The 24,901-nt window shown below is 48.5% G+C and overlaps 1 protein-coding gene and 1 pseudogene across 2 annotated transcripts in view; both read right to left on the bottom strand.

The window, feature by feature from the left end:
- SLC41A1 (solute carrier family 41 member 1) overlaps positions 1 to 16,156 on the bottom strand; it is a 24,959-nt gene extending 8,803 nt beyond the window's left edge. Inside the window, exons 1-8 of the mRNA XM_012806686.2 lie at positions 15,928 to 16,156; positions 13,195 to 14,225; positions 4,954 to 5,061; positions 3,788 to 3,859; positions 2,995 to 3,139; positions 2,732 to 2,878; positions 2,065 to 2,212; positions 511 to 590 (exon numbers count right to left, since the gene is read on the bottom strand). Of these exons, the coding sequence (XP_012662140.1) occupies positions 511 to 590; positions 2,065 to 2,212; positions 2,732 to 2,878; positions 2,995 to 3,139; positions 3,788 to 3,859; positions 4,954 to 5,061; positions 13,195 to 13,566 (1,072 nt within the window). The 5' untranslated portion in view covers positions 13,567 to 14,225; positions 15,928 to 16,156. The remainder of the gene's footprint in view (positions 1 to 510; positions 591 to 2,064; positions 2,213 to 2,731; positions 2,879 to 2,994; positions 3,140 to 3,787; positions 3,860 to 4,953; positions 5,062 to 13,194; positions 14,226 to 15,927) is intronic.
- A 7,243-nt stretch (positions 16,157 to 23,399) lies between these two features.
- On the bottom strand, positions 23,400 to 24,055 carry LOC100943658 (annotated as a pseudogene). The gene has a single exon (XR_001161389.1). The product of XR_001161389.1 is annotated as a zinc finger protein 706 pseudogene (transcript).
- Positions 24,056 to 24,901: the final 846 nt, after the last annotated feature.

The following is a 24,901-nucleotide window of genomic DNA, read 5'->3' as shown; positions in this document are numbered from 1 at the left end:
ACCCGCCATAACACCTGGCTATTTTTTGTTGCAGTTGTCATTGTTGTTTAACTGTCCCGGGCTGCGTGAGAGCCTGCTGGCCTTGGTGTATGTGGCTGGCACCATAACCACTGTGCTACAGGCGCTGAGCACTTCATTAAATTCTTGAACTATCTAAGGTGGAGTCTCTTGCCTGCTTGGACCCTGATATAGAAACCAACCCCCTAAGTCAGGGATGCCCAACCTGCAGCCCATGGGCTGCATGCTTATTTTGTGAGGACATTTTTTGCTTCTCTGTGGTGTTAGGTATCATAGACAGTATGAAAAGACCATTTTTTCTTCTTTCTTTTCTCTTTTTTGCTAATTAGCTTTTGTTAGTGTTTATGGACTTAATGTATTGCCCAAGACAATGTTTCTTCCAACTTCTTCCAACATGTAGCAGAGGAAAAAAAAAAAAGGTTGGACCCCTTGCTATGCCCTCTTATTCTACCCTTCTCTTTTTCTCCTTGGAAGCTGATACTAAGACCTCACCGTTAATCACAGGTGTGAAGACAGCCATCCCTGCAAAGTTGGGGTCTGAGACAGTTTTGTCCAAGATGAGGCCTCCCACACTACAGAGACACAAAGACAAAATGACATAAAGACCAATGAGGGGTTCTGTTCTGGTCTCTGTGATGAGAGCTATAGGTTCAGCTAGCCTTGGGAAGGAAAAGCAGCATGGTGGCTCCCAGAAACTCCTGTCTTCTAGCCCTCACCTCCCTTGCCAGAACCAGTTGCTGCTCATAATATTCTGACTTGGCAGCGCTCCCAGAACAAGCTGGCAGGCAGTCACCTCCTATAGCTGCCCTCCAAGTTGGCTAAGGAGCCTTCTGCAGGACAACTTGCTTGTAAGGACCTCTGCTGTTCTGCCTGCTCAGCCTCTACTTCCCTTTCTAGTAACAGCAGTGGACTCATCCGCAGGAACCACGTCTCTCCAAGCTTATTTTTATTATTTATTTATCTATTTATTTTTGAGACCCAGTCTCACTTGGTCACCCTCAGTAGAGTGCGTTGGCATCAAAGCTCACAGCAACCCCCAACTCTTGGGCTCAAACAATTCTCTTGCCTCAGCCTCCCAAGTAGCTGGGACTACAGGCGCCTGCCACAATGGCTGGCTATTTTTAGAGACAGGGTCTTGCTCTTGCTCAGGCTGGTCTCCAATCTCAGTTCAGGGTAATCCACCTGCCTCAGCTTCCCAGAGTGCTAGGATTACAGGCATGAGCCACTGCGCCCAGCTCTCTCCAAGTTTAGTCACTGCAGTTCAGGTGACATTGCTTCAGTGATGCCTAGGTTCTAGCCCAGCCAGATTATCACTTCCCCCAGGCCATAGTGATTGGTTTGGGGATAGTTATGTGACCAGATGAAAACCTGGTGAGCATAGTGAAACTATTCTGGGATTTTGCGGAACTGTTAGCGGAAAGTTCTCTTTCTTCTGACTGGAATGCATAGGAGTAAGAAAGACATAAACCTGGGCTGCAGGCCACCATAAAGCAAAGCAGAGAGATGGAGTGCACTGGGGCCCTGATGTTACATATGACTCTGAGTCCAGCTGTTCATTTTTTTTTTTTTTTTGAGACAGAGTCTCACTTTGTCACCCTCAGTAGTGTACCGTGGTGTCATAGCTCACAGCAACCTCAAACTTTTGGGCTCAAGTAATTCTCCTGCCTCAGCCTCCCTAGTAGTTGAAACTATAGGTGCCCGCCACAATGCCTGGCTATTTTTAGAGACACTCTGGCTCAGGCTGTTATCGAACCTGTGAGCTTAGGCATTCCACCGGCCTGAGACTCCCAGAGTGCTAGGATTACAGGAGTGAGACATCGTGCCTGGCCCAGCTGTTCATTTTTGGGTTCTCTAGGCCAATACATTCTGCTTTGGAATGAAGCCCAATTCAGATAGTTTCCGTACTTGCAACAGAAAGATATGAAGCTAATACACTACTGAACACATTTCTAGGATCCAACTCATGTCCTCTCTCTCCAGGGCTTAAAAGGGAGTCTGTGACAGGGTAGAGGTGGGGTAGGGTATGTACTCAGGGCCTGAGCCTACCTGCTGATGGCCATGGCAATGATGACAGGCTCCCAGCCTGAGTACAACACCTCCCTCGTGGCTGGGCTCCGTCGGGCCAGCACCACCCAGACAGGCAGCAGGGCCACAAAGAAGGCACACACCAGGGGGTAGATGTATCGCCAGTGATCTGAGAGGGCAGAGATCAGAGGGAGATGAGCATTGTGGCTCCTTGCCTCCAGCTTCCTCCTGGTTCAGCCTGCAAATGTCCCAACAGGTCAGCAGCAATACTACACTAAATGCCTGCACACATACTACCTCATGTGATGTTCACCCATGTCTAGGAGAACCAAACCCTAGATCTCTGGATTTGATCCCAGAAATCACTATCTCCCATCCCTTTCTTCATTTTGCAAGCAGAGTCCAGCCTTCAGTTCCTTTCCTTTACCTTTTCCATCCCACCCTACCAGGGAAGCAAGAATCTACAGAACTATATGGGAATATATTTCTGGTATTTTCCCCCGGACCATGCCACGTGTATGAATTTAGGATCTATATTTAGCTTCACATAAGATCAGGAGTTATAACAACCTGTGTTCAAACTAAATAGTTAAGAACACAGAAGAAATCCTTGTACCTTTGCAAAACTGCTACCATCTCACCCAATCCCACCCAGGAGTCCACCCAAGCCACACTGTTGGTGGCTCACTCAGTTCCAGGTAGAGTCCCCAGCTGATGCCTGAGAGCAGCGCCAAGGTGATGAGGTCGCCCAGGCTGGCAGCAATGGGTGTGGCCACGTTGTCTGGGTTTATCCCAATCTTTCGAGAGCCAATGATGACTCCGATCATGATCATACCTGGTGAGGAAGGGGAAGAGGGACCAGAAGGGTGAGAAGAGATAAAGGAGGTGCCAGGTGCAGTCAACACCTCTGGGGCAGCCCTGCTTACTCCTCTGCGGTCATCCCTTTCTTACCCAGGACCAAGGAGGCAATGAAGGCTGTGGCCACGCTGCTAGCACAGAGCAGGAAGGCATGTGGGATACTGAAGTGGCCATCAGGGATCCAGCCAAACACGACGGCTGCTATGGATGCCAGGAAGCCCACCACCGTGGCCTGCACCTGAGGAGAGGAGTGGTAACTTGCAGACCCCTGGGAGTAGCAAGCTTCTTAGCTGAGGTCACTGAGCACTCAGACAGACCTCTTCCTGGCACTCAGAAGTCTCAGGAGGCAGGCTGGACCGCACTGTCCAGTCCTCCCAGCCTGGAAAGATGTCTTTATTTATTTAGTTTCACACCAGACACTAGTACTGGCAGTGCACCCTGTGGGAACCCAGGACATGTTACAGGCTGAATGAGTGTTCCTCTGGGGATGGGAGTGATCAACAGAGCCAGAGACTTCAGTCCAGAGTCAAGGCCTGGGACTTGAAAGATTCCCTGTCTGGAACCTGTGTGGCCTCACAGGAAGACAGGCTAGGAGTGGCACAGGACATTTCAGCACTACTGAGTCTGCTTGTACTCCAGGATTTGTGGTAACTCAAAGGCTCCTGTGTCACCAGAAACTGAGAACTTATCGGGGTGATGTGAGTTCCCCTCCATCTTGGCTGTTTTCCAGGTAACTTGGTTACCTCCTAGAGCAACCCTGGGAGAGTCCAACTCAGCAGGCTGCTGGAGGTTTACTCAGGAGCCACCTGGGGCTGACCTGAGCCTTTTAGATATTCCTGGCTAAGGTGGATGCTTAGTCTACCCTCTCTGGTCTCTGCCTTCCTACCTGGATGAGGGCCATGTTCCCAGTGATCATCCGCCAGAGCTCCTTGGGTGTGTCCATGTGTCCGATGTTGGCCTGAGAGAGGAAGGGCAAGAGGCTGGAGCTCCAGGCTAGAAAAGGCCTGCAGCTCTCTGTTAAGTGCCTGCCTGGATCGGGAGGCAGGACATGTGGCCTAAGACTCCAGGACTAGGACATGCAAATCCCATAGAAATGCTGGACTCAGAGGGAAGAAGCTAAAGCTGCACTCCTGCAGCTGGGTAGGTGCGAGGGGACTCCCAAGGCAGTGTCCTCTTCTCTTCTCCTCTCAGGACGCCCACTGAGCACAGACAGAATCCATCCTCTGCCCTGCTTATCTGGGCAGCCTATTCCCACTTGGGTCGGAATGACTCAATCCCTAACTCTGAAGCCAGCTTGCTATCCCATTAAAGGAAAGGTCAGCTGCTGGCACATAAATGAGGTTGTAAGTGTTTGGGAGGGCCTGGGTGATATGGGCCAGGAGTAGGGAGGACCAAATCAGGGTGGGTTATGCTGGCTGCCACTTCACTCTGCCAGCTTCTTCAGACTCTTGGCTATGTGCAGGGACATCCCTGGCCTTCTGAGCTTTCCTGCCTCCCATCCCAAGGTGCTGAATCTGGTTCAGTCCCTGACTCATCATGGCTGACCTAATGGGTGGTAGCGGGTGGGAGTGACGAACAGCCCCTCCCTGACTATTCTCTTAAAGAGGAGCAGGCTGCCACAGGGAAAGGGAATGGGGTGGGAGGGGGCTGGGAGGGCCTGGCTCTGCTCCTGCCCAGCTGCAGAGTAGGGCTGGAGATCAGAGGAGGCCCCCATCTGTGCTGGTGGAGGAACCAGCATGATGCCCGCCTGTCAAAGCAGCACAAATAGTCACGAGGTGGGTTGTGAAGCAGGAGGTGGGGCAGGAGTCCAGGGACGGCTGGGACATCCAGAAACCAAGCCTGGGAACCACTTTGGGCGGGGAGCCCCTACTCAGGCGCAGAACACCCAGCCTGGGATCTCCCCACACCTGCCCAGCCAGGCTCCCCCTTCCCACTCCAGCTCATGCTCAAAGCCTGGGCAGCAGAGAAGGGCCTGTAGTGATCACTGAGTCTCTGGCTCTGTGCCACCCAGCGTCCTCTCTGTGCCACTCTTCTCCCAGCCAGGACACTCACTGCAGTGGAAAGCCTTGATGCCAGGGTCATTTCCAGGTTTCCTTTGAGCCCCAACAGTGCAGGCACCAGGATGAAGACCTCCGTCACCTTCTGAAAGACTTCCCAGTGCTACGAGGTGAAAAGAGAACCCAGGAATTTCAGTGTCCAAAGGGCTAGTGTTGTGGTTCAATAGAGAGTCTGGGATCAGGAGCTTGAGGAGGAAATGGAGTCGGCAGGGAATGAGCACGCCATCCACCTTTCCTCCAAGAACCCTGGAACCAAATCAAGCCTATAGTTCTCCAAACAACACAGCCCCCTTTCTGCCACCTGAACAGGGGCGACGAAGAGCATTTCTGCCAGTTGGGAGACCCCTAGACTGACTCTCCTTCCTCTGCCTACTTTCCTGGAACCAGAGGAGAGAGTGGTGGGAACTCACATAGCTGAGCTGCCCCAGACTCCCTTATACCCCCAAACTTCTTTGCAATCCCCCCTCAAACTGTAATCCCCAACCCCTTTCCCTTTAGCTCAGTGTCTCTGTGGCCTCAGCCTTAGGTGGTGTTGTCTCAGCTGTGGAGCCTGGACTCCACAGGGCTGGGGCAGGGCTGAGATTAGAGAGTTTGTTTGGTTTCCATCTCCAAGGGCCTTGGGCCACAGCAATTCTCCCCACAGGCTCAGAACTGAGACTGTGGCCCTCAAACCTGGGAATGCTAGTCTTCCTCTACACTCCCTTATCCCATGCACCTTCCCCCAGTCCCTCAGCCAGCAGAAGCAAGGAGAGTCCTGGACTGGGAGTCAGGAGACATTGGTTCTAGTCTCCAGACAATCGGTTCCAGCTCTCCTACCACTTTATTTGGTCAGGTATCTATTAAGTGCTGACTATATGCTAGGCTAAGTGCTTGGATTTCCTCGTTTAATTATGTCAATGACCCAATAAGGTAGGGGCTATTTTTATTCTCATTTTGTAAATGAGGAAACTCAGATTCAGAGAGTAGCATACTAGTTAGTGCTAAGAGTTTGAAAAAATGTAGGAGCTGGGATTGGCTAAAGTTCCTTTAGTTGCAATTGCAACTGAGGACCTGCCAGAAAAAGAAAAAAAAAGTTAGGATTTTGACTCTCTCCCTATCCCTGCCTGGCAATGTGGTTTCCTTTATTTGTTTTAAAATAAAAGCCTCCAGGTTGGGAGAGGCAGAGGGGGCGGGTAGCCAAGCAGATATACGTAGGTTGTTCTGGGTATTGTGGTTGGGAGGCAAAGAGCTGTGATGGGCACAGGCACTGGACTGAGAGCCTTGTGTCTCCTATGAGAGACCACAGGGAGGGGCACACACCATCTCCCCAATAGGACTCCTCTGTAGACTTTAGGCATGTTAACAAGGGCCTCAAGCTCCTGACCATAAGATGTTCAATTCTGGGCGGTGCCTGTGGCTCAGTGGGTAGGGCGCTGGCCCCATATACCGAGGGTGGTGGGATCAAACCCAGCCCCAACCAAACTGCAACAGAAAAATTGCTGGGCATTCTGGCGGGCGCCTGTGGTCCCAGCTACTCAGGAGGCTGAGGCAAGAGAATCGCCTAAGCCTAAGAGTTGGAGGTTGCTGTGAGCTGTGTGATGCCACGGCACCCTACTAAGGGCAATAAAGTGAAACTCTGGCTCTACAAAAAAAAAAAAAAGATTCAATTTTAAAGGCGATTCCAGGACCAACACTATTGTTAAAGAGTAAGGTTTAGGATCAAAACCTTGGTGAGACATCATCTGACACCATTAGGATGGCTCGTATTTAAAAAAATTCTCCAGAAAATAATAAGTGTTGACAAGGATGTGGAGATTGGAACCTTGTGCACTGCTGGTGGAATTGTAAAATGGTACAACTGCTATGAAAAACAGTATGGCAGCTTCTCAAAAAATTGAAATAGAATTATTGTGTGAAGCAGCAATCCCACTTCTGAGTTTTGACCCAAAAGAATGGAAAGCAGGGTCTTGAAGATAGATTTGTATGCCATGTTTATAGTAGCACTGTATTTAATAAATACCTAGTGGATGAATGAACAAAACATGGCAAACACATGCAATGGTATCTCAGTTGTCAGATGCCACAACATGCACAAACATGTCCTTCAGGACATTGTACCAACTAATCCAGTCACAAACATTATGTGATTCCACTTACACGAGGTATCTAAAATGGCCAAATTCATAGAGATAGAAAGTAGAATAATAAAAAAAAAGAAAGTAGAATGGTGGTTAAAAGAGGCTGGTGGAAAGGGGAGTTAGCATTTAATGGGTACAGAGTTTTAGCTGGGGAAGTCAAAAGTTCTGAAGATCTGTTGCACAGAAATGTGAATACACTTAGCACTACTGAGCAGTACACTTAAAAACAGTTAAGGTGGTACATTTTACATTATATGTTTTTTACCACAATAAAAACGAAAAGATGAGGCCAGGTGCCATGCGGTTGCTTACACCTGTAATCCCAGGATTCTGGGAGGCCAAGGTGGGAAGATCACTTGTGCTCAGGAGTTCTGAGACCAGCCAGAGCAAGAGCAAGACCATGTCTCTACTACAAATAGAAAAATTAGCTGGGTGTTGTGGCAGGTGCCTGTAGTCCTAGCTACTTGGGAGGCTGAGGCAGGAGGATCACTTGAGCCCAGGAATTTGAGGTTGCAGTTGAGTTATGGCGAGGACACTGCACTCTACCTGGGGTGACAAGAGTGAGATTCTGTTTCAAAAAACAAAAAAACAAAAGAAAGATGAGCTAGCAGAGGGGGAGGCTGAGGCCAGGGCTACAGACAGAGCAGGCTGGACACTGGGCTGTTGTAAGACAAGGGCCTCTCTTTTCTTGTCAGAGTTCTCTTTGTGTGCCCAGGAAGGGGGGGTGGTGCCTAACAGGACTCAGGAGGGGCTTATTTCACTGGGGCTAGAGCACACACTTGTCTGAGCTTCTGGCCTGATTAGGACCTAAGACTCTCCTTAGGGAATCCCCTGTGTGAGGACTAATGGAGGGAAGGAGATACACCCCCATCTCAACCACAGTTACTGAGCTTTCAGGGAGCCACAGAAAGATCTAGCCCCTTCCAAACGCTGAAGGGATGTCAATCCCTTCTTACTCCCCTGTCTTGCATCCTGCCAGGGGGCCAGCTCCCTGCGGTCCTGCCCTGCTCTCAAACTGGACAAGCAGTTCCAGAGACAGGAAGAATTCCTCTCCTCTCCCCCACCTGTGGGCTTTCAAAGCTCCTCTCAGAGCACAGCCTCGTATCCCATTTTTACCCCCACTGCATCCTGCTTCCAAGCTGCCAGCTCTGTGGAAATCTCATTCTCCAGGTAGGCATATGTAATGCGTGTGTATGGGTAGACTGAAAAGGCCTGGAAGGAAATAGTCCAAGGATGTGCAAGTAATATTTCCTGAATTGCTTGTAAGAAATATTGCTTGTCTTTATTATTGCTTAAAAAAATATAGAAAGCTCAGCTAGGTCCCTCTGGTTCCCACTACAAACACCCCGGAATTTCTCCACCTCCCAGCACACGCTCGCTCTCTCCTTTTAACTACAGGAGGACCTGGAAAGTATGGGGTCCTAGAAATGATGGCACAAGAGACAGACAAGGAGAAGGAATAGCCATGGTTACAGTTCCTATGCAAAAGCATTCCCAACCCCTGTAGAACACAGCCCAGAACCTCACTTTACCTGATCCCCAGCCCAGCAAAGCCCTGAGTTGGCGCTTGAGACAGATTAGCCAATTTTACACACATACTTTCTTTACCCACAAAACCCTCTCTAGGATGCAGCTCAGACAGGCGAGCCTCTGACACATGGGCACACACAGGCTTCTGGGAAGAGAAGCTGGAGGCTGGTGATGTGGAACCAGCGTAGGCATCCAGGTGGCCCTAAAGGTTAGAGGTGGGTAGGATGTGGCCAGAGAAGACAGTGAACAGCTCTTCTTCCTTCTTTGGCCTAATTCAGGCCCATCCTGTTCATCCTGTCCGGGAGTATCTGCCCCTGAAGTCAAACCCGTCAGCCAAGCCGCCAGCCAAGCTGCCACCCACGCTTTCCTGCTTGGCTGGGGGTGAAAAACAGCACGGTCCAGGAAGCGCCACCCCGCTTAGAGTGGGAAAATAGCTACAGATTTTCACTGCTTCTCAGAAATGCCAGCCCTCTTCCCTTTCTTTCTCTATCCTTGTGGTGGGGGTTCCTTGGTCCCTGATGTTCTGGGGATGAGGGATGGGACCTCTCCCACACTCAGAACTAACCCTGATTCAGAGCAATCACCCTAAGTCTTGAATCTCAGTGGCCCTGCTGGTACCTCTTCCTTATCCTTCCAACCTACCTCTTCCATTCCTTACCTTCTTCTCCCACCTCATACCCTGACCTCCACCTGCCTTCAAGTGCTCTGGCCTGAGTCACCTTCTGTTTCAGGAGGGTAGCAGGAGAGAAGAGGGTTAGAGCCAGGAAGAAATGGAATCAAGATACTAAGACTTAAATTTCTAGACACAAGCTCTATGAAGCACCAGGCTATGGGAGAACATGGAAACCTGGGCTGAAATTGACCTTTTAGGGATAAGCACTGGGTCAGATCAGATTATAGTAATCCCAGCCTTCATTTGTTTGAGGCTTTCCCCAGAGGCAACTTCTATGTTCAAGGAGGGCCTCAGGGAAACACCTGTAGGGACAGGTCTGTACGAAGAGCGAGAAAAGCAAATGGGTCCCTGACAGCAAGCAAAGGGCAGAGACAGGAAAAGCAGAAGGGGTGGCCAAGTGAGACCAGATCTGAGTGTCCTGCCCAGGAATGCCAGTGGCCATGGGAGCAGACCAGCCACAAGAGGAATGCTTCCTTCCCACTCCATTGCCCCAGTGCTACTCTCCTAGTTATAGACTCCTTTGCAGGTGGAAGAGAGAAGCTGGAAGATATATTTGGGTGGGTGGGGGTGTTTATTTTTCTCAAGATCCTTAGCAAGTGAGTAGTAAGTTAAAATAAGAAACTGAGAGTCCCACCTGTCTTAACCTAGCTGAGGATTCCAGTGATGACTGGCTCACTATCTCCTGGCACACCCCCGTCCCTCACAAAGGCTTGCAGAAAAAGGGAGTGAGACAACCTGCAGTGGCAGTCTGGGACCTAACTGGGGGGAGGGGCACAGGCGTAGGCCGGCAGAGCTCCCACATATATCTCAACCCCGTTCAGAAGCCAACACTGGGCCTAAATGATGCTTCAGGAACTTCTGCCCATGGTAGGGAAGTTGGAGCAGATCATGGTCCATTTGTCCTTCTACTTTTGGCTTGTCCCTAGTATAGCAGCACCTTGTTTCATGGAAAAGGCTGCTGTGCACACTGAATGGAGCAGAGGACAGAGAAGAGGAGAAAGAACAGGACTTTCAGGAAGAGAGTGGGTCTTCTGTAGCAGTGGAGGCCCTGGACCAGGGTGACAACTGAACCTGTCCAATACAGATTTCTGTCAATACAGTCAACTCTTGAGACACTGGGGGACCCATGCCAGCCATTTCCTCCAGATGGCCTAGTGTCACAGACACTTGTCTCACTGAAGACCATCTTTGCTTGTGAAGGGGAACTACAGATGTGTATCCTTAGAAACTGTTTCGTTCTTCCTAAATCTGGGACTGTCAGGCACCCCTTTTACTCCCATGGAGGCGGAATAAGAATTTCTCTGTGGTCCTGTGTCCTGGTCCTTCTGCACTCACCCCCTCCTACGATCTCACCATAGCCATCTGCAGGGCCTGCTCCAGCCCAGCTGTGGCAGGGAGGTTGGGGGAGGAGGCCTAGGACAAACCAGCCATTGTTATCCACACCAACTGGACCCCAGCTCTGGGGTGAGCCTAGATGCCATAGGTGCCACAGGAAAGGCAGTGCCAAAGATTCCCTTACCTAGGCCTCTCCATGTCTTGGGCTCATGGATACGGGGGTGGGTGGACAATACATCAGAGGGCTTTTTTAGCTCTGGAATCTGAGTGTATGGGATGGGTAGGGGTGTGTGTGTGGTGTCCTTTCCTTTCCCCTCTAAGAACTTTTGTTCTGATTGCATGAGAAGATAACTCCAATCATTCCAGACTCCAGTCACCTTGCTTTGCAGAGGAAGACAAAGAGAGCAAGCTCCTCCAGAGTCTTTAACCAACCAGTGAACCGTAGCCAGGCTCTGGGGTCAAATGAACAAAGACAATTTACTTCATCTCTCTAAGGCGTAGGTTCCCTATCAACAAAATGGAGACAACTATGGTTCCTATCTACAGAAGAGCCCTCCAAATGCTTTCCCACTATCATTATTATCTAGAAAACAAGACAACCCTCTCCCACTTCACCTCTGGATCTTGGTTCTGCAACCCTTTGTAGGTACCAAACCAAAACTCAGAAATTCTAGGAATGAACTAAGGCCACAGGAAAGAGATGGAAGGGGAGATAAAACGTTATCCCAGTTTCATTTTTTCTCCCCCCTCTCCCCTCTTCCCCCTCACTGCTCTGGGGAAGGGGAGCCATGAGGAGGAAGAACCCGAAACCCCAGGCCAGCTTCCTAACCTCCACCTAGGAACAATCTTCAAGGCACTTTGCATGACACAAACACCATTCTCATTAGCAACCAAAGGTTCTTACGAAGGACTCAAGTCAAAGTGGTCCTTGTGGACACTAGAGAAGGAATCATCAAAACCCAGCAACCTTCAGTCCCTTGGGACATGAGCATGGTGAGACCTACCAGCAGGACTCTGTCTCTACATGCACGGTTTGTATGGTTGGCCTGGAACAGGGAAAGAGATGTTGAGCTTCATGTTAGTCTGAGAGATGTCATGGTCAAGGGAAACTGGGGGGACCCAAAGAGCAAAGATCAGATATCCTCCTGCCTTGGTATGTCTCAGAGTATTTAGGATAGAGGCCAGCACTCAGCAGGAATTTGATATGTACTGCTGATGAACTTAGATAAAACTGCCACCTTTAAGAAGTCCTGTGTACCATACTGTGCTTCAAAAACTTTTTTATTTTTTATGTTTTTTTGAGACAGAGCCTCAAGCTGTGCCCCTGGGTAGAGGGCCGTGGAATCACAGCTCACAGCAACCTCCAGCTCCTGGGCTCAAGCAAGTCTCCTGCCTCCGCCTCCCAAGTTGCTGGGACCACAGGCACCTGCCACAACACCTGGCTATTTTTTGGGTGCAGCCGTCATTGTTGTCTGGTGGGCCCAGGCTGGATTCGAACCTGCCACCTTAGGTCTACGTGGCTGGCGCCTTAGCCACTTGAGCCACAGGCGCCAAGCCCAGAAACTTTTATCTAGAAACAAAACTTTGTCTCTCAGACCTGAAGTTTCTGAATAAGCCCTAACTCATAATGAGCTAACATAGCAGGTCCCTGGCTCTTTAGGATCCAGGTCCTACTAACTCTTATCCTTCATTCTACCCAGAAGCCTCATAAAGAACCATCTTTGGCAGGGCACAGTGGCTCACTCCTATAATCCCAGCACTTTGGGAGGCCATAGCAGGAGGATTGCTTGACCTCAGTAGTTGGAGATCAGCCTAAGCAACATGCAAGATCCTATCTCCACAAACAAACAAAAAATAATAATGAAAAAGAGCCTTCTTTGCCCAGGGCAGGTGAGGAGCAAAGGGGACAAACACTTCTGCCCAGACCCAGTTACATTTTGTCCCCATTTATGGCATAATTAGCACTTTAAGGTTTCGTTACACCAAATCCCCAGACCATGCATCAGACAGCCTGTGCCCACCCCTATTCTGCAAGGAGACTGTGCCAAGGTTACAGGAAGATAAGCAACACAAAATGCCTTTATGAGCCTTCCCTCTTAATATGAGACCCTCTTGGCAGCTGAACAAATTCCTGCCCAGCAGGGGGATGGAGGAGAGGCTTGAAACTAAGCTTTGTACTTTGGGTATCCTTGAAACCCCAAGTGAAGGGGGAAAAAGACGTAAAGAAGAGACCCATTTAAATGTCTCCTACAGAGCTGGGCTCAGCAGGAATGCTCAGGAGGCATGGCAAGCAACAACCCTGTTCCATCTTTTTTCTCCCAAGCCTGGCTCTGGAACCCACTCTGTTTTTGTTAAGCAACACTGGCCTGACTACCTTCCTATGGCTACTCAGCTTCAGGGTTTCTGCGGGAAGTAACCAGAGCAAGAAGAAACTGAGGACATGACCCAAAGGGAAATAGTATTCTAGGAAGCAGCAGCTGCTTCTAACAAGGAGGTAGAGAGGAAGTCCCAAGAGCTAGTTTCTCAGAAGGCAAAACTGGCCCTGGGCTCACAGTCAAGAGCTTCCCTACTCCGGTCGTACCTGCACGATGTCCAGCACCATGCCAGCAGCCACAGTCCCAAAGCCTGCCAGGAGGAAGGGAAACAGCACTTGCAGCCCGATGGAAAAAGAGGTCTCCTTGAGGGGAGAGGGGGGTGCGGGGCCACGGTCTGTGCTGACGTCGTCACTTTCATTGCTCTGGCTCCCGTTCTCCAGCAGGGCGTCCTCCTCCCGAACCCCCTTGGCGTTGGCCCGAGACTCAATCGCCACCTCTACCCCAGCCCCATCAGGCCCCAGGAACTCTGAGGTCCCGGCCAAGGGCTCTCGCCCGGGGCCATCTGAAGAGCAAGGAGAGGCAGTAGGGCCAGTCCCATTCAGCTGGTGGACTTCCTTCAGCTCTGTCTTAGAGGACATGACAGGCAGGGAGGAGGGGAAGGGAGAACTTTTCCTTATTCTTTTTCCCGCTTTCTCTCTCCCTCTCTAACTTGGGGGAAGTACTTAATCTTGGGGTGAACCCAGGCTTGGATGCCGCGGGACCTCTTCCCACGGCTCTCTGCTCCTACCAGGCACTGCAAAAACTGATCCACCAACAGGCAGCCCCATCAAGCACTGAAGCTGCAAGCTGGAGGGAAACAAGAAACTCCTCGCCAGACTCAGCAGCCAGCCACTAGGGGTGCAGGTGCCTGACTCCAACCGACCAGCTCTGTGCTTGGGGGAAACTTGTCCGGCCTCTTGTCTTCTTTGGTTCTCAGCAGCAGGCTCCTCAGAGCAGGGGGCATCCAGAGTAGAAGAGCCCAACCAAAGTCTGGAGTGCCCTCTGAAGAGGCCCCTCTTTCGTAAAAAGTAGCTTGAGTTCAAAGGTTTCAGAACACAGCCTTAGCCCGGGGCTGTGTCTCCTGCCTTCTCCTTTTGCTGGGTTCCTCCAGCCTCCCACAGCTCCTCAGGCTCAGCTGGTCCCAGGGCAGTGTCTGTGGTCCTTCCTCTCTCTTCCAGAGATTTGCTCCCTTCCTGAGAAGATCTTGTACCTCCCCAAATCCCTGGTCCTTAAAGTCACGAGAGTCTGTGTGGAATACCTTATGTGGGAAGAAGAAAAAGAGAGAATGTCATGATATAGCAATATAGGTACGGAGAATTCTCACCTAACACATTTATGAGTTTGTTCCATAGAGAGTTTGCTAGTTGCCTCCTTTTTTCCTTTAAAATGACTCACCTCTGCACTGCTACATCTGGAGGTCTAGCAGGTTGGGGACCCCGTCATCCTCCCAACCAGCAACCCATCACCCACAGGGGTCATCATGGTCTGCAGCAATGAGATGTCACCAGACCGGGATTAGGAAGATGCTGTGTAGGAGACCTGGGCCCTATTTTCTCAGCAACCTGAGGTGGATAGAGATGTCCTTAGGGAGATCCCTTCTTGAATATCCATTAAGAGCCCAGATTATTTAAGTGTGGTCTCTTAGTGGGGCAAGCTCCCTGTCACACAGCCACCCACCCCATTGCAGAAGGTAATTTTTTTTTTTTTATCATTACATGACAGCAACAGCAAGACAGACACATAAGGCAAATAAACAGGGAGAACCTGATTACAGAGCGGAGCCCCCAGACCTCTAAACACTCAGCCTCTGAGAACAAAACAAAACAAAGCAACAACTAGGAGGACTCCCTGGGTAAAGGGGCAAGCCTGCCAGACCAAGGCCAAGAGCCAGAGGCCTACCCACTCCTGCCCTTGAGAGTCAACAGTGTTACAAAAAGCTCAGACGCTGACTCTGACTCAGATCCAGGCCTCTGTCTCTACTTCTCTCCCCCTGTACTTGGCCCTGTGAGACTGTCAGATAGGACAAAAGGAATTACCTCAGTTTGAAGAGGCAGAGGATAAAACTATTGGTCATTACCCACATATTTCAGTTCTCTAGACTCCTTCTGCTCCCCAGGCTTACTCAGAGTTTGATACAATAGAATTCTTAAAAACAAAAACAAAATACAAGAAAAGTAGCGTATGTCACCTGAAGAACCATATGCCAATATACACTTGCTTTCAAATGAATCTTTTTAGCTGTACTGGCTCTACTTTTCTTTACCTAAAAGGAATCCCAAAGTTTCCTAATTTCTGATGGAATTCCATACTATTCTATTTCACTATCATAGCTCTTACAAGTAAAAATAAATTTAAAAGAGAGCTTCCCCAGGTAAGAGGAACAGGTCTTTAAGTATTCCAAACACACACAATCAGTCAACTCCAGTTTGGGAAAGGCTGGATCAACCCCCAGTAATTGGCCCATGGGAATGGTTTCCTTTCTATCAACTCTGTCACCCACCAGGACTCCCCTTTTCCAATCTCCTTAAACACAGTACTGTGGCTCCTTCAAAGACTCTCACCAGAGATCCAGGAGGAAACCTCTGAGTCCACTGCACCGTGCCAGAAAAGTTTCTTAGTTCTCCAAAAGGTGACACCCCCACCTCCCTCCTGTCTTCCCGGCAGGCCGCTTAACCTGAAAGGAGGCTTACAGGAAGGGAAATCTTCACCCACTCCCCCAAGTAAAAAGACTTCAGAGGGGCCTAAGGCCCTTGAACGAAAGAAGCAAAAAGTGAACTAGGACGCCTTATCTTCTCCCAGCGGGGGCAAAAAAGATCCGTTTTAGTGTCACCAACCCCAGGGAGGGGTTGATGAAGCTGGGCGGCCTCCTCCATCTCTCCACCACTCAGACTCAGCAAATGCGCTGCGCGCCAGGACTGCCGCCCTCCGCCACCCACCCTCCCAGACGCAACAGGACTGACCTGCCCCTCGCTTGGGAGGAAGGGGGGAGCCTGGAGAGTGGCAGCAGGGGCCCGTGGTCTCGGGGGGTGCAGGGTACCCCCTCTTCTCATCACTCCTCCTCGGCAGTGCTCCTCGGCCCCCGGGGTGTCCCCCTACACCCCCAGCCAAGGCTAGAGTCCAGCCCCGACACCCGGCTCGCTACATTTCGCCCCTGCGTTACAGCGAGGACGCCGCCGCTTCGCTTCCACGAGGGGGAGGTGGCCAGGGAGGGCAGGATATACCGCCTCGGGCCGGGCGTGGTGGGGGAACCGGACCAGGGGGCCTCGAACGGGGGACTGAGAGGCCGAGTTCACTCGCCCCCAATCGCTTCTTGCCCGCGGAGTCGGGCCCGACTGGTTGGCTGCTGGTGGCAAACGTGATCTGGGGCAGACTGGGTGGCACCCCCCCTCCATCAAAAATAGATTCTCGGATGGACAACTGCAGCAGCCAATCGGGACGTAGGGAGGGTGGCCTCAGCCCCGGCCCGGCCCCTTTCCCTCGCTGGGTGTCGGGAGGCGGGGCGCCGGGGAAACGCGGTGCACGGAGTGACGGGAACTGCGAGCCGGCTCTGCGCCGCGCGAGCTCGTGGGTCCCAGCGCCCATCGGCCAGAGGTTCCCGCTGTCCGGCGCTGGCTGCGCAGGGCCACCGCCCTAGGGCCCAATCTGCCGCGCCGGCGCTATTGCAGCCTTTGAAAGGCGTGTGCGCCTTTGCCGGTCTACTCCTGCCTCTTGAAGGCTGCCTAGGAACCTCTGGCCTTCAAGAAGACCGGCAAACGGCCCTGGGTAGAGCCCTAGCCATCCAGCCAGCTCTGACCCCGCGGGCTCTACCAGTATCCGCGGGCTCCTCTTCCGCGCTCAGTCTTCTCCCAGACAGACCCGTCCCTACCTCGTTCTTGGATACAGCGCCTGTCCCATGGGCCAGTCACCTCGTGCTTCCAACAAATTCCGCGTTCCTCTAAGTCTAAGCAAATGGCTCAGCCCTGACGCATCCCGCCTTAATAAAGCCCCGGCCTTGAAAGAGGTGGGGATGGGCGGGCAGGAGGAAAAGGAGGTCAGAGTCGCGGCTGGGGTCTTACGTGCACCCCTGAGGTCGGGGTGGAGGGGAGCCTAGCTTCCTTTGAGCCACAGAGCATGGTGGCAGCATGCAGAGGGATGTCTCTTTCCCAAGCTAAACGAAATCCAACTTTCCCTGACGCACCTTATGGAATCAAAGAGAGGTGTTCCCGTGCTAGCCGTTTGCCACTTCCTCCCTTGGGGTATCTCCACCTCTCCAATGCAAACTCAGTACAAGTTCTCTTTGGGATGTTTTTGTGCGGGGGGTGTGACCTTCTCTATAAAGGAACCCCCACCCCCAGGTTTTCCTCTCGTGTCAGTGGAACCTGTGACCAGTAGTTCCTTCCTGCCCTTTTCCTCCCGGAAAGTGGCTCAGGGGGCATCAAGCACCCTGAAGGAGTTTGGGGCAGAGATGTGTTTGGGATGGGAAGAACACCGTGCTGGATGGTAAGTTTTCGGTACATGCACGTCAGAGCATACACAGCGCTCTGAGCAGGTCATTTCTTTGGACAAAATAAGAAGTACCTATACACAGACCTACCCCCTTGAATCTCCTATTCCGGAATCCCTAGATTAGAATTATTCCTGCTCAGTTGCTGGGGCATTTGCATCAAGGGCCTGCAGACCCACAGAATCTTGTAGAGCAAATGTGTGTCAGAATTCCAATTTTGACTTCAAATATTGTGTTTCTCTGCCTGGAAACACAAGTAGCTGCTAGACTGGGAAACACTGGGCCTCATTCAGAAAGATCAGGTTTGTGAATAAGGGGCGTAGTTAAAGCTTACATCTGGAGACATTTCAGTCAGGGGTTGGAGACCACTTCTGCGCTACTGCACTTCTTTCCTCCTCCCCAGGCCCCATTTAATCTTGCTGCAGTTCAGCTATGGATAAAATTTTGATCACTTTCCTATTTCTTTTTCACCTTCCATTTTTTAACCCATCTGAACACAGTTCCATTTTCTTGTGGCTATTTTTGTTAAACTGACATATACTACACATTTGGAAAAATGTATAACGCCTAAGGGTACAAGTCAACAGATGATGACGCAGTGAATAATCCTTTATAACCACTGTCTAGATAAAGACATCATTGGCACCTCGGAAGCCCTCCTTTTATCCCCCTTCTACTCTACCTCACCTTTCTTTCCAAAGGCAGCCCCTGTCTAATCCTACAGATTAGTTTTACCTACTTTTGAACTTTATATAAATGGAATCATTCAGTAGGTATCATTTTGTGTCTGGCTTCTCTCAATGTTTGTGAAACTCAACTATAACATTGCGTGGAATTATGATAGCAGTAGTTTATTCATTTTTCTTGTCGTACAGTATGCCATTGAATGAATATACCACAATTTATCTGTTATTCTGCTGATGGACATTCGGATTGCTCCCAGTTTGGGGTTATTATGAATAAGGCTGCTGTAACATTTTTGTCCGTGTCCTTTGGTACACTTATGTTTTTATGTTTATTGACTAAATACCTAAGAAAAGAATGACTGGGACATAGGGTAGGCATATATTTAGCTTTCATAAATGCTACTGAACAATTTTCCAATGTGCTCATATTAATTTACACTCCCGCCTACAGTGCCTGAGAATTCCAGTTGCTTTGCCTTCTCATCAACAGTTGGTTTTGTCAATCTAAAAAGATTAAAACATTTTAGCCCTTCTGGTGGGTATAGTGGTATTGTAGTTTAAATTTGTTTGGCCCTGATAACCAATGAGGTTGACCACCTTTCCATGCATTTGCCATTTGAATATCAGTTCAAGTATTGTGTCCATTTTCTAGTAGGCTGTCTATCTTACTGCTTTGTAGGGGTTCTTTATATAGTTCAGCAAATCCTCTGCTGATTATAGGGATTGCAAACATTTCTGTAAGTATATTAGTACAGCAGACCCTGGTTTTAGGGTCTTTGGAAGTGTCAGGGCCACTGGGATAAGACTTTAATTTTTCTCTTTTGATCAGTAATGTATGCCCAGCTCCTAGCACATAGTAGATACCCAATAAATATGTTGAATGAATGCTGAATGAGATGGAAGAGACTCATCTGGGTAGTTTGCTGTATGTTGCACTGATCCCTAGAGTCAAATACCAAGAGGGCCTGGGGGAAGCAGATTTCCTTCCACCCTAGCCAGCTGTGACCTTGGGAAGGGGAAGACATCCCAGCCCTTCTCTACAGAAGGAGCAGAAATAGCTACAGTCTGTGAACCAAGGAGCACAGATATAGGGAGCAGAGGTCACAAATTAAAAGACAGGAACTGGCAGCAGGTAGCAACTAGCCAGAATGTTCAGAGGGGGAGACTCAGTTTGGGGTATCAATAGGAGAGTGAGGGCTTCTGAGCACTGGACCTTTGTATGACAAGAACGTCCAAAGGTCTTGTCTTTTCCTGCCTCAAGGCATGCCTACTTGCAAAGGCTTGTTAGTGGAAAGAACCTTTTCGTACTTAGAAACATGTTTCTTTCTCCAAAGGAAGTTCATTGAGTCTTTGGTTGTGGGGTCTTATTCCAATTCCAAATTGGGGAACTCTTTTTGTTCAATCTGTCTTAAACTTTCTCCTGGCCTGTAACGTCCATCCAAGATGTGGAAGACCATCAAGTTAGCCCCTTTTCAACAAAGTCTTTTGAGGCTTGCTGCATTCTCTAGCACTTTTCTCTTGCTTTCTCACCAGCATGCTCTCCTTTTCCTTCACCTGTGGTGGAAATGAGGCCTGGTTAGAGTCTCGGACTGATTCCCATCACTGTGGGAGAGAGAGATTTCTTCCTTGCAGCACCACCATACCAGACTCACAGTATCTCCTCCCCAGGTCTTCCAGAGGACAATGTGGTAATGGCTGCCAAAATTTCTATGTATGATGAACTTGGAGCATCAGTCTAGTTGGAGAGAGACTGGATGACTTGCCATGAAATGGGATTTGCATAGCAAGGAAGTGTTTTCACTTAGAATATGAGTTTATGGGGAAGGGGAGCAGAGGGTTTTAGGGAAAGGAAAGGAGAGTCATTAATCACTACCAGGGGCCTTTGCAGGCACCTATGAGACAAGAGCCTCTATGGGGCAGCTTTCTTTAGTCTTGCTTGGCACTTGTCCTAATATATGGTTTATTTAGCCTCTATCCTGAGGTCCTCTGAGTCCCTTGGTCTCCTTTCAGGGACAGCTACTATATGCCAATGGTTTCTCCCTGGACTACCTGTGTACTCATCTTCAAGCATCATAAAATTCCAGAGCCCGGTAGATACTGGACCTGCTCGTGAGCATGATATGGTCACGCAACTAGCCTGACATGGCTGGAAACTTTTCTGTCTTTTGTTCTGTTGGGGGAGGCTGCCCCCTCCCATTTTTCCCCTTGCTGAAACCCCTCCCCAGCTATCTCCCTCTCAGAGGTCAACTTCTTTCCTGCTGCCCAGAGCTGAGGTGATATCCCCTTCCGGTTTCATTCAGTTCTAGGAGGATGTAGTGAGGGGGGTGGGATAGGGAAGTGTGGCCACCTGTGCTCAGAGCTGTCACCATCCCTTTTGCTTCTCTATAACTGAGCTAGCTCCCCTTTCCAAAAGCCCGTTGGATATCCACCTTGGGATATCCACCTATGCAGGATGATCCCAGGTATTTTGGAGCTGCAGTTTCAAAATTACTGAGTATAGCCTTTTTTTTTTTGAGTCTCAAGCTATCCCCCTGGGCAGAGTGCCGTGGCATCACAGCTCACAGCAACCTTCGGCTCCTAGGCTCAAGCAAGTCTCCTGCCTCAGCCTCCCAAGTAGCTGGGACACAGGCACCCACCACAATGCCTGGCTATTTTTTGGTTGCAGCCATCATTGTTGTTTGGCGGGCCCGGGCTGGATTTGAACCCGCCACCTTAGGTATATGTGGCTGGCGCCTTAGCCACTTGAGCCACAGGCGCCGAGCCACTGAGTATAGCCTTAATGGTAAGCAAAATAGTTTAGCGAACTATAACTGGTGATAGAGAAGTAATCTTTGAGAGGTAGAACTGCTAAGCAGAATGTGCCACAGCTTTGTGATCACATGGATTTGAATCCACACTCAGCCATACATTATGTGTGTAACCTTGGTCATTGCTATAAATTGGAGACATGATTCCCTTTCTTAGAGATTATGAGAGAATTTGCAATAATATAACACTTGAAACATTCCCTGTACACAGTAGCACTGTTAGAATTTCACCAAAGAAGAAGAGCTCTCTCTGGGTCTCACACTGAAGTTTAGATTTTACAGAGTGTGAGGTCAGGCCTCACTGTAAAGGATTAAAGATGGACAAGCTCAGACATGGATACAGGTGGGGAGGTAATCAGGGCAGTATCCTGAAGTGAGTCACAAGCAAAAGATGAATAAACTTTATCTTGCAGGAGCTGAGATACCAAGAGACTATATCTTGCACACCAGATCATGTAGTTTCAAACTATCCTCTATGTTTACTACCCTATGACTATCTTCTAGCTCAGGATTTCCTCAACTGGCCTGGTCATAGGAATCATCTTGACACATTTCTTTTAAAAATGTAGATTTCCAGGTCTATTTCCTAGAAATTCTGCTTCCAAAGTTCTGTTATTGAGCCAGGAAATCCACCCTGTTAACAAGTATCCCAAGTAACTCCCATGATGCAACCAGATGGAGAAACATTGCCCCAATCTGGTGGTTCTCAATCTTGGCTGCATATTAAAACCTCCTGGGGAAGCTTTAGCAAAAATATATCTTCATCATAGGGGGAAACTCTGCACGTTGGGAAGGCTGAGGAAATCTTCAAAGACATAGAGGTGCTTTGATTGAATCTGACTGTGTGGGTTTGTATGTGAACTCATTGAATCATAATAATTACTCTATGAGGTAAGTTGTAATATCACAGGTGGAAAATGGAGTCAGTGGATTGGAGAAAGGTAGATAGATAAAAAAAAGTCATTTAAGTTAATCATTAGGGAATTGCAGATCAAAACCACAGTGGGATATCACTTCATATTCACTAGGTTGGCCACAAAAACAGAAAGGAAAAAAACAGAAACTAGCAAGTATTGGTGAGAGTGGGGAGAAATTGGCGCCCTTGTACATTTGCTAGTAGCTATGCAAAATGGTGCAGATGCTGTAGGAAACAGTTGGGTTTTCTGCAGAAAGTCAAACATAGAATTATCGTATCAACGAGCAATTTCACTCCTAAGTGTATTCCTAAAAGAATTGGAAATTATTCTAGTTAGAGAAAATAGAGTGAAATAGCAGACAGGCAAGGGAGAATTTGGCATTTTCAGGAAACAGGAGGTTATTCAACATGTGGTTGAATGCATAAGATGAAAGCTGAAATGGTAAGCTTTCATGACACAGTAAGTCACATAACTTAAGGCTTCTTTTCATAGGCTTAATATTTTATGTATGGGTTTTGTTTTCCCAGTGCGATTACAAGGTCCTTGAGCATAGAGACTTTACATTTTAAAATTTATATTAATTTTTTTTTTTAAGAGACAGAGTCTCACTTTGTCACCCTCGGTAGAGTGCTGTGGTGTCACAGCTCACAGCAACCTCCAGCTCTTGGGTTTAGGTGGTTCTCTTGCCTCAGCCTCCCAAGTAGCTGGGACTATAGGTGCCCGCCACAACACCTGGCTATTTTTTTGTTGCACTTTGGCCATGGCTGGGTTTGAACCCACTACCCTTGGTATATGAGGCTGGCGCCCTAACCACTGAGCCAAGGAGCCACCCAAAAATTTATATTAATTTTTTAATGCTTTGTATTTTAAAATTTCTGTGATGTTTGTTAACATGTTCTAATTTAAATGTACACATTTGGGTCCTCTTTCTCTGTCAGACCCTTAGATACTGAGTTTCATCAATTTATGATACTTTGTTGATGACCCTCAAATATCTTTATCTCAGATTTCTGAGCACCAGACTCGTAAGTCTCAGCACTTCCAACTTCTTATATCTGAAACAGAGCTGGTTATCTCCTAGAAATCTGCCCCTTCATCAATCTCCTCCAACCCAGAAATGGAGTCCCCCTCTCATTTGCTCATGTGGCTACCTGGGAGTCATTCTCGACTCCTTCCTCTGCTTCCCCATCTCCCCACCACAACGCCATCTCCTAAATAACTTCTTTCTTTGGATTTTATTGTTTTATTGAGGTAAAATTCACATAAGTTGAGCCATTTAAAGCATATACTTCATTGGAATTTATTATATCGTAATGTGTATGACCACTTCCTCTACCTGGTTCCAAGACATTTTCATCATGAAAGGAAATTCTGTATCCATTAATCAGTTATTCCCCCTTCCACCAACCCTTGGCAACCAGTTGTCAGTTTTCTGTCCCTATGGATTTTAATATTTTGGATATTTCATACAAATGGAACCGTGCATCCGTGACTTTTTCTAAATGGGTTCTTTCAGAGAATATTTTATTTTTTTGTTGTTGTTGTTGTAAAATCAAAGTACTACTTTATTAAATGAGTTATTTTACACAATATGAACATCAATATAATTACAATTGTAAAAAAATTTTTTATAACAAGGATGGACTGATTTTCAGATTTTCAAATCAGAGTCAACTGTACATTTACACAGAATTGTCTTTGCATGAAGCCCAAAAGGTAACAGCATAAAAATGAGTGTTTCTGTAGCCCCTTTATTTTTGCTGATCAACCGTTTGTTAGAAAAGCAGCTGCAGGTTTGTTACCTAAGGTCTGAGACAGTAGAAGAGTCAAAGGTGTCATGAATTCACCTGTAAACAACTTTATGCCTGAACACCAGCCAATTCTGGAGGAAGTGGAGTCTTAGGATGCTTGCTCTCAAAGTGCTGCTTGAAGGTCTTAGGGTCTGGCATTTGTGTCCTACAGACAGTGCAGGTATATATTAAGGCAGCTTTGGCAGCAGCCTTTTGGTCGTGTCCTTGTTTCTTCTTTTGTCCAGCTTGCTTTTTGGCATTTTTCTGCTGAGACTGGATCTTCTGCTGTCCGCGAGCCATATCTGGGCTGGGACAGTCTTACGTCGTAGAGACAGCGCAGCGCTAGAGGGCCGGGGGAGGTCGCTTGAGGGAGAGGAAAGGGGAGCGCGCCCAGCACCGCTTCAGCCTCTTCTCAGAGAATATTTTCAAGGGTCATCTACATTGTAGCATGTCTTAGTACTTCATTCCTTTGTATTGCTGAATAATACTCCATTGTATGGATACAAGATATTTTCTTCATCCATTCATTCATTGATGGCCATCTGGGTTGTTTTCACTTTTTGGTTACTGAGAATAATGCTGCCATGAACATTCAGATACAACCTTTTCATTTTAATTTCTTTTGGAGTAGAATTGCTGAATTTTATCAGGCAATTCTATGCATAACTTTTTGAGGAAACACCAAACTGCTTTCCACAGCTGTGATGCCATTTCACATCCCAACAGCAATGTACAGGGTTCCTGTTTCTCCACATCCTTGCCAACATTTGTTATTTTCCACCTTTTTCTGATGATGGCCAACCTGGTGGATGTGAGGTGGTACTCCCATTGTGGTTTTGATTTGCCTTCCCACCGGCCTAACCTAAGTAACTTTTTAACCTACCCATCTTTCTCCAACCTGCTAATTCCATTTTCAACCTGCTATATTTCAACAGCCTACTTCATAGGGTAAAAATTAGGATAAAATGAGTTTTTATATGTGTTAATTAGAACAGTACCTAGCATATAGTAAATACTATGTAAGTGTCAGAAGGAATATAAGGAAGGACAGAAGGACAGAAGGAAGGAAAGACTTAACTAGACTTCCCTTTTCCATTGTCCTTAATCAAAGTCCAAAATCCCCCTCCTGACCTGCAAGGCCCAAACTGGACTCCTTTCAGTTTTTTGAAGGTATATTGTTCTCATTAGCCTCATAGCCTTTGCCTGCTCTATTCCCTCTGTCTGCCACAATTCCTGATCCCCCAGTATCGG

This window comes from Otolemur garnettii, unplaced genomic scaffold (assembly GCF_000181295.1).
Source record: "Otolemur garnettii isolate 467f Iridium unplaced genomic scaffold, OtoGar3 scaffold00055, whole genome shotgun sequence".
NCBI classification, from domain to species: Eukaryota; Metazoa; Chordata; class Mammalia; order Primates; family Galagidae; genus Otolemur; species Otolemur garnettii.
The sequence above is the reverse complement of the archived record's forward strand: the minus strand, read 5'-3'. Positions and strand labels throughout refer to the sequence as shown.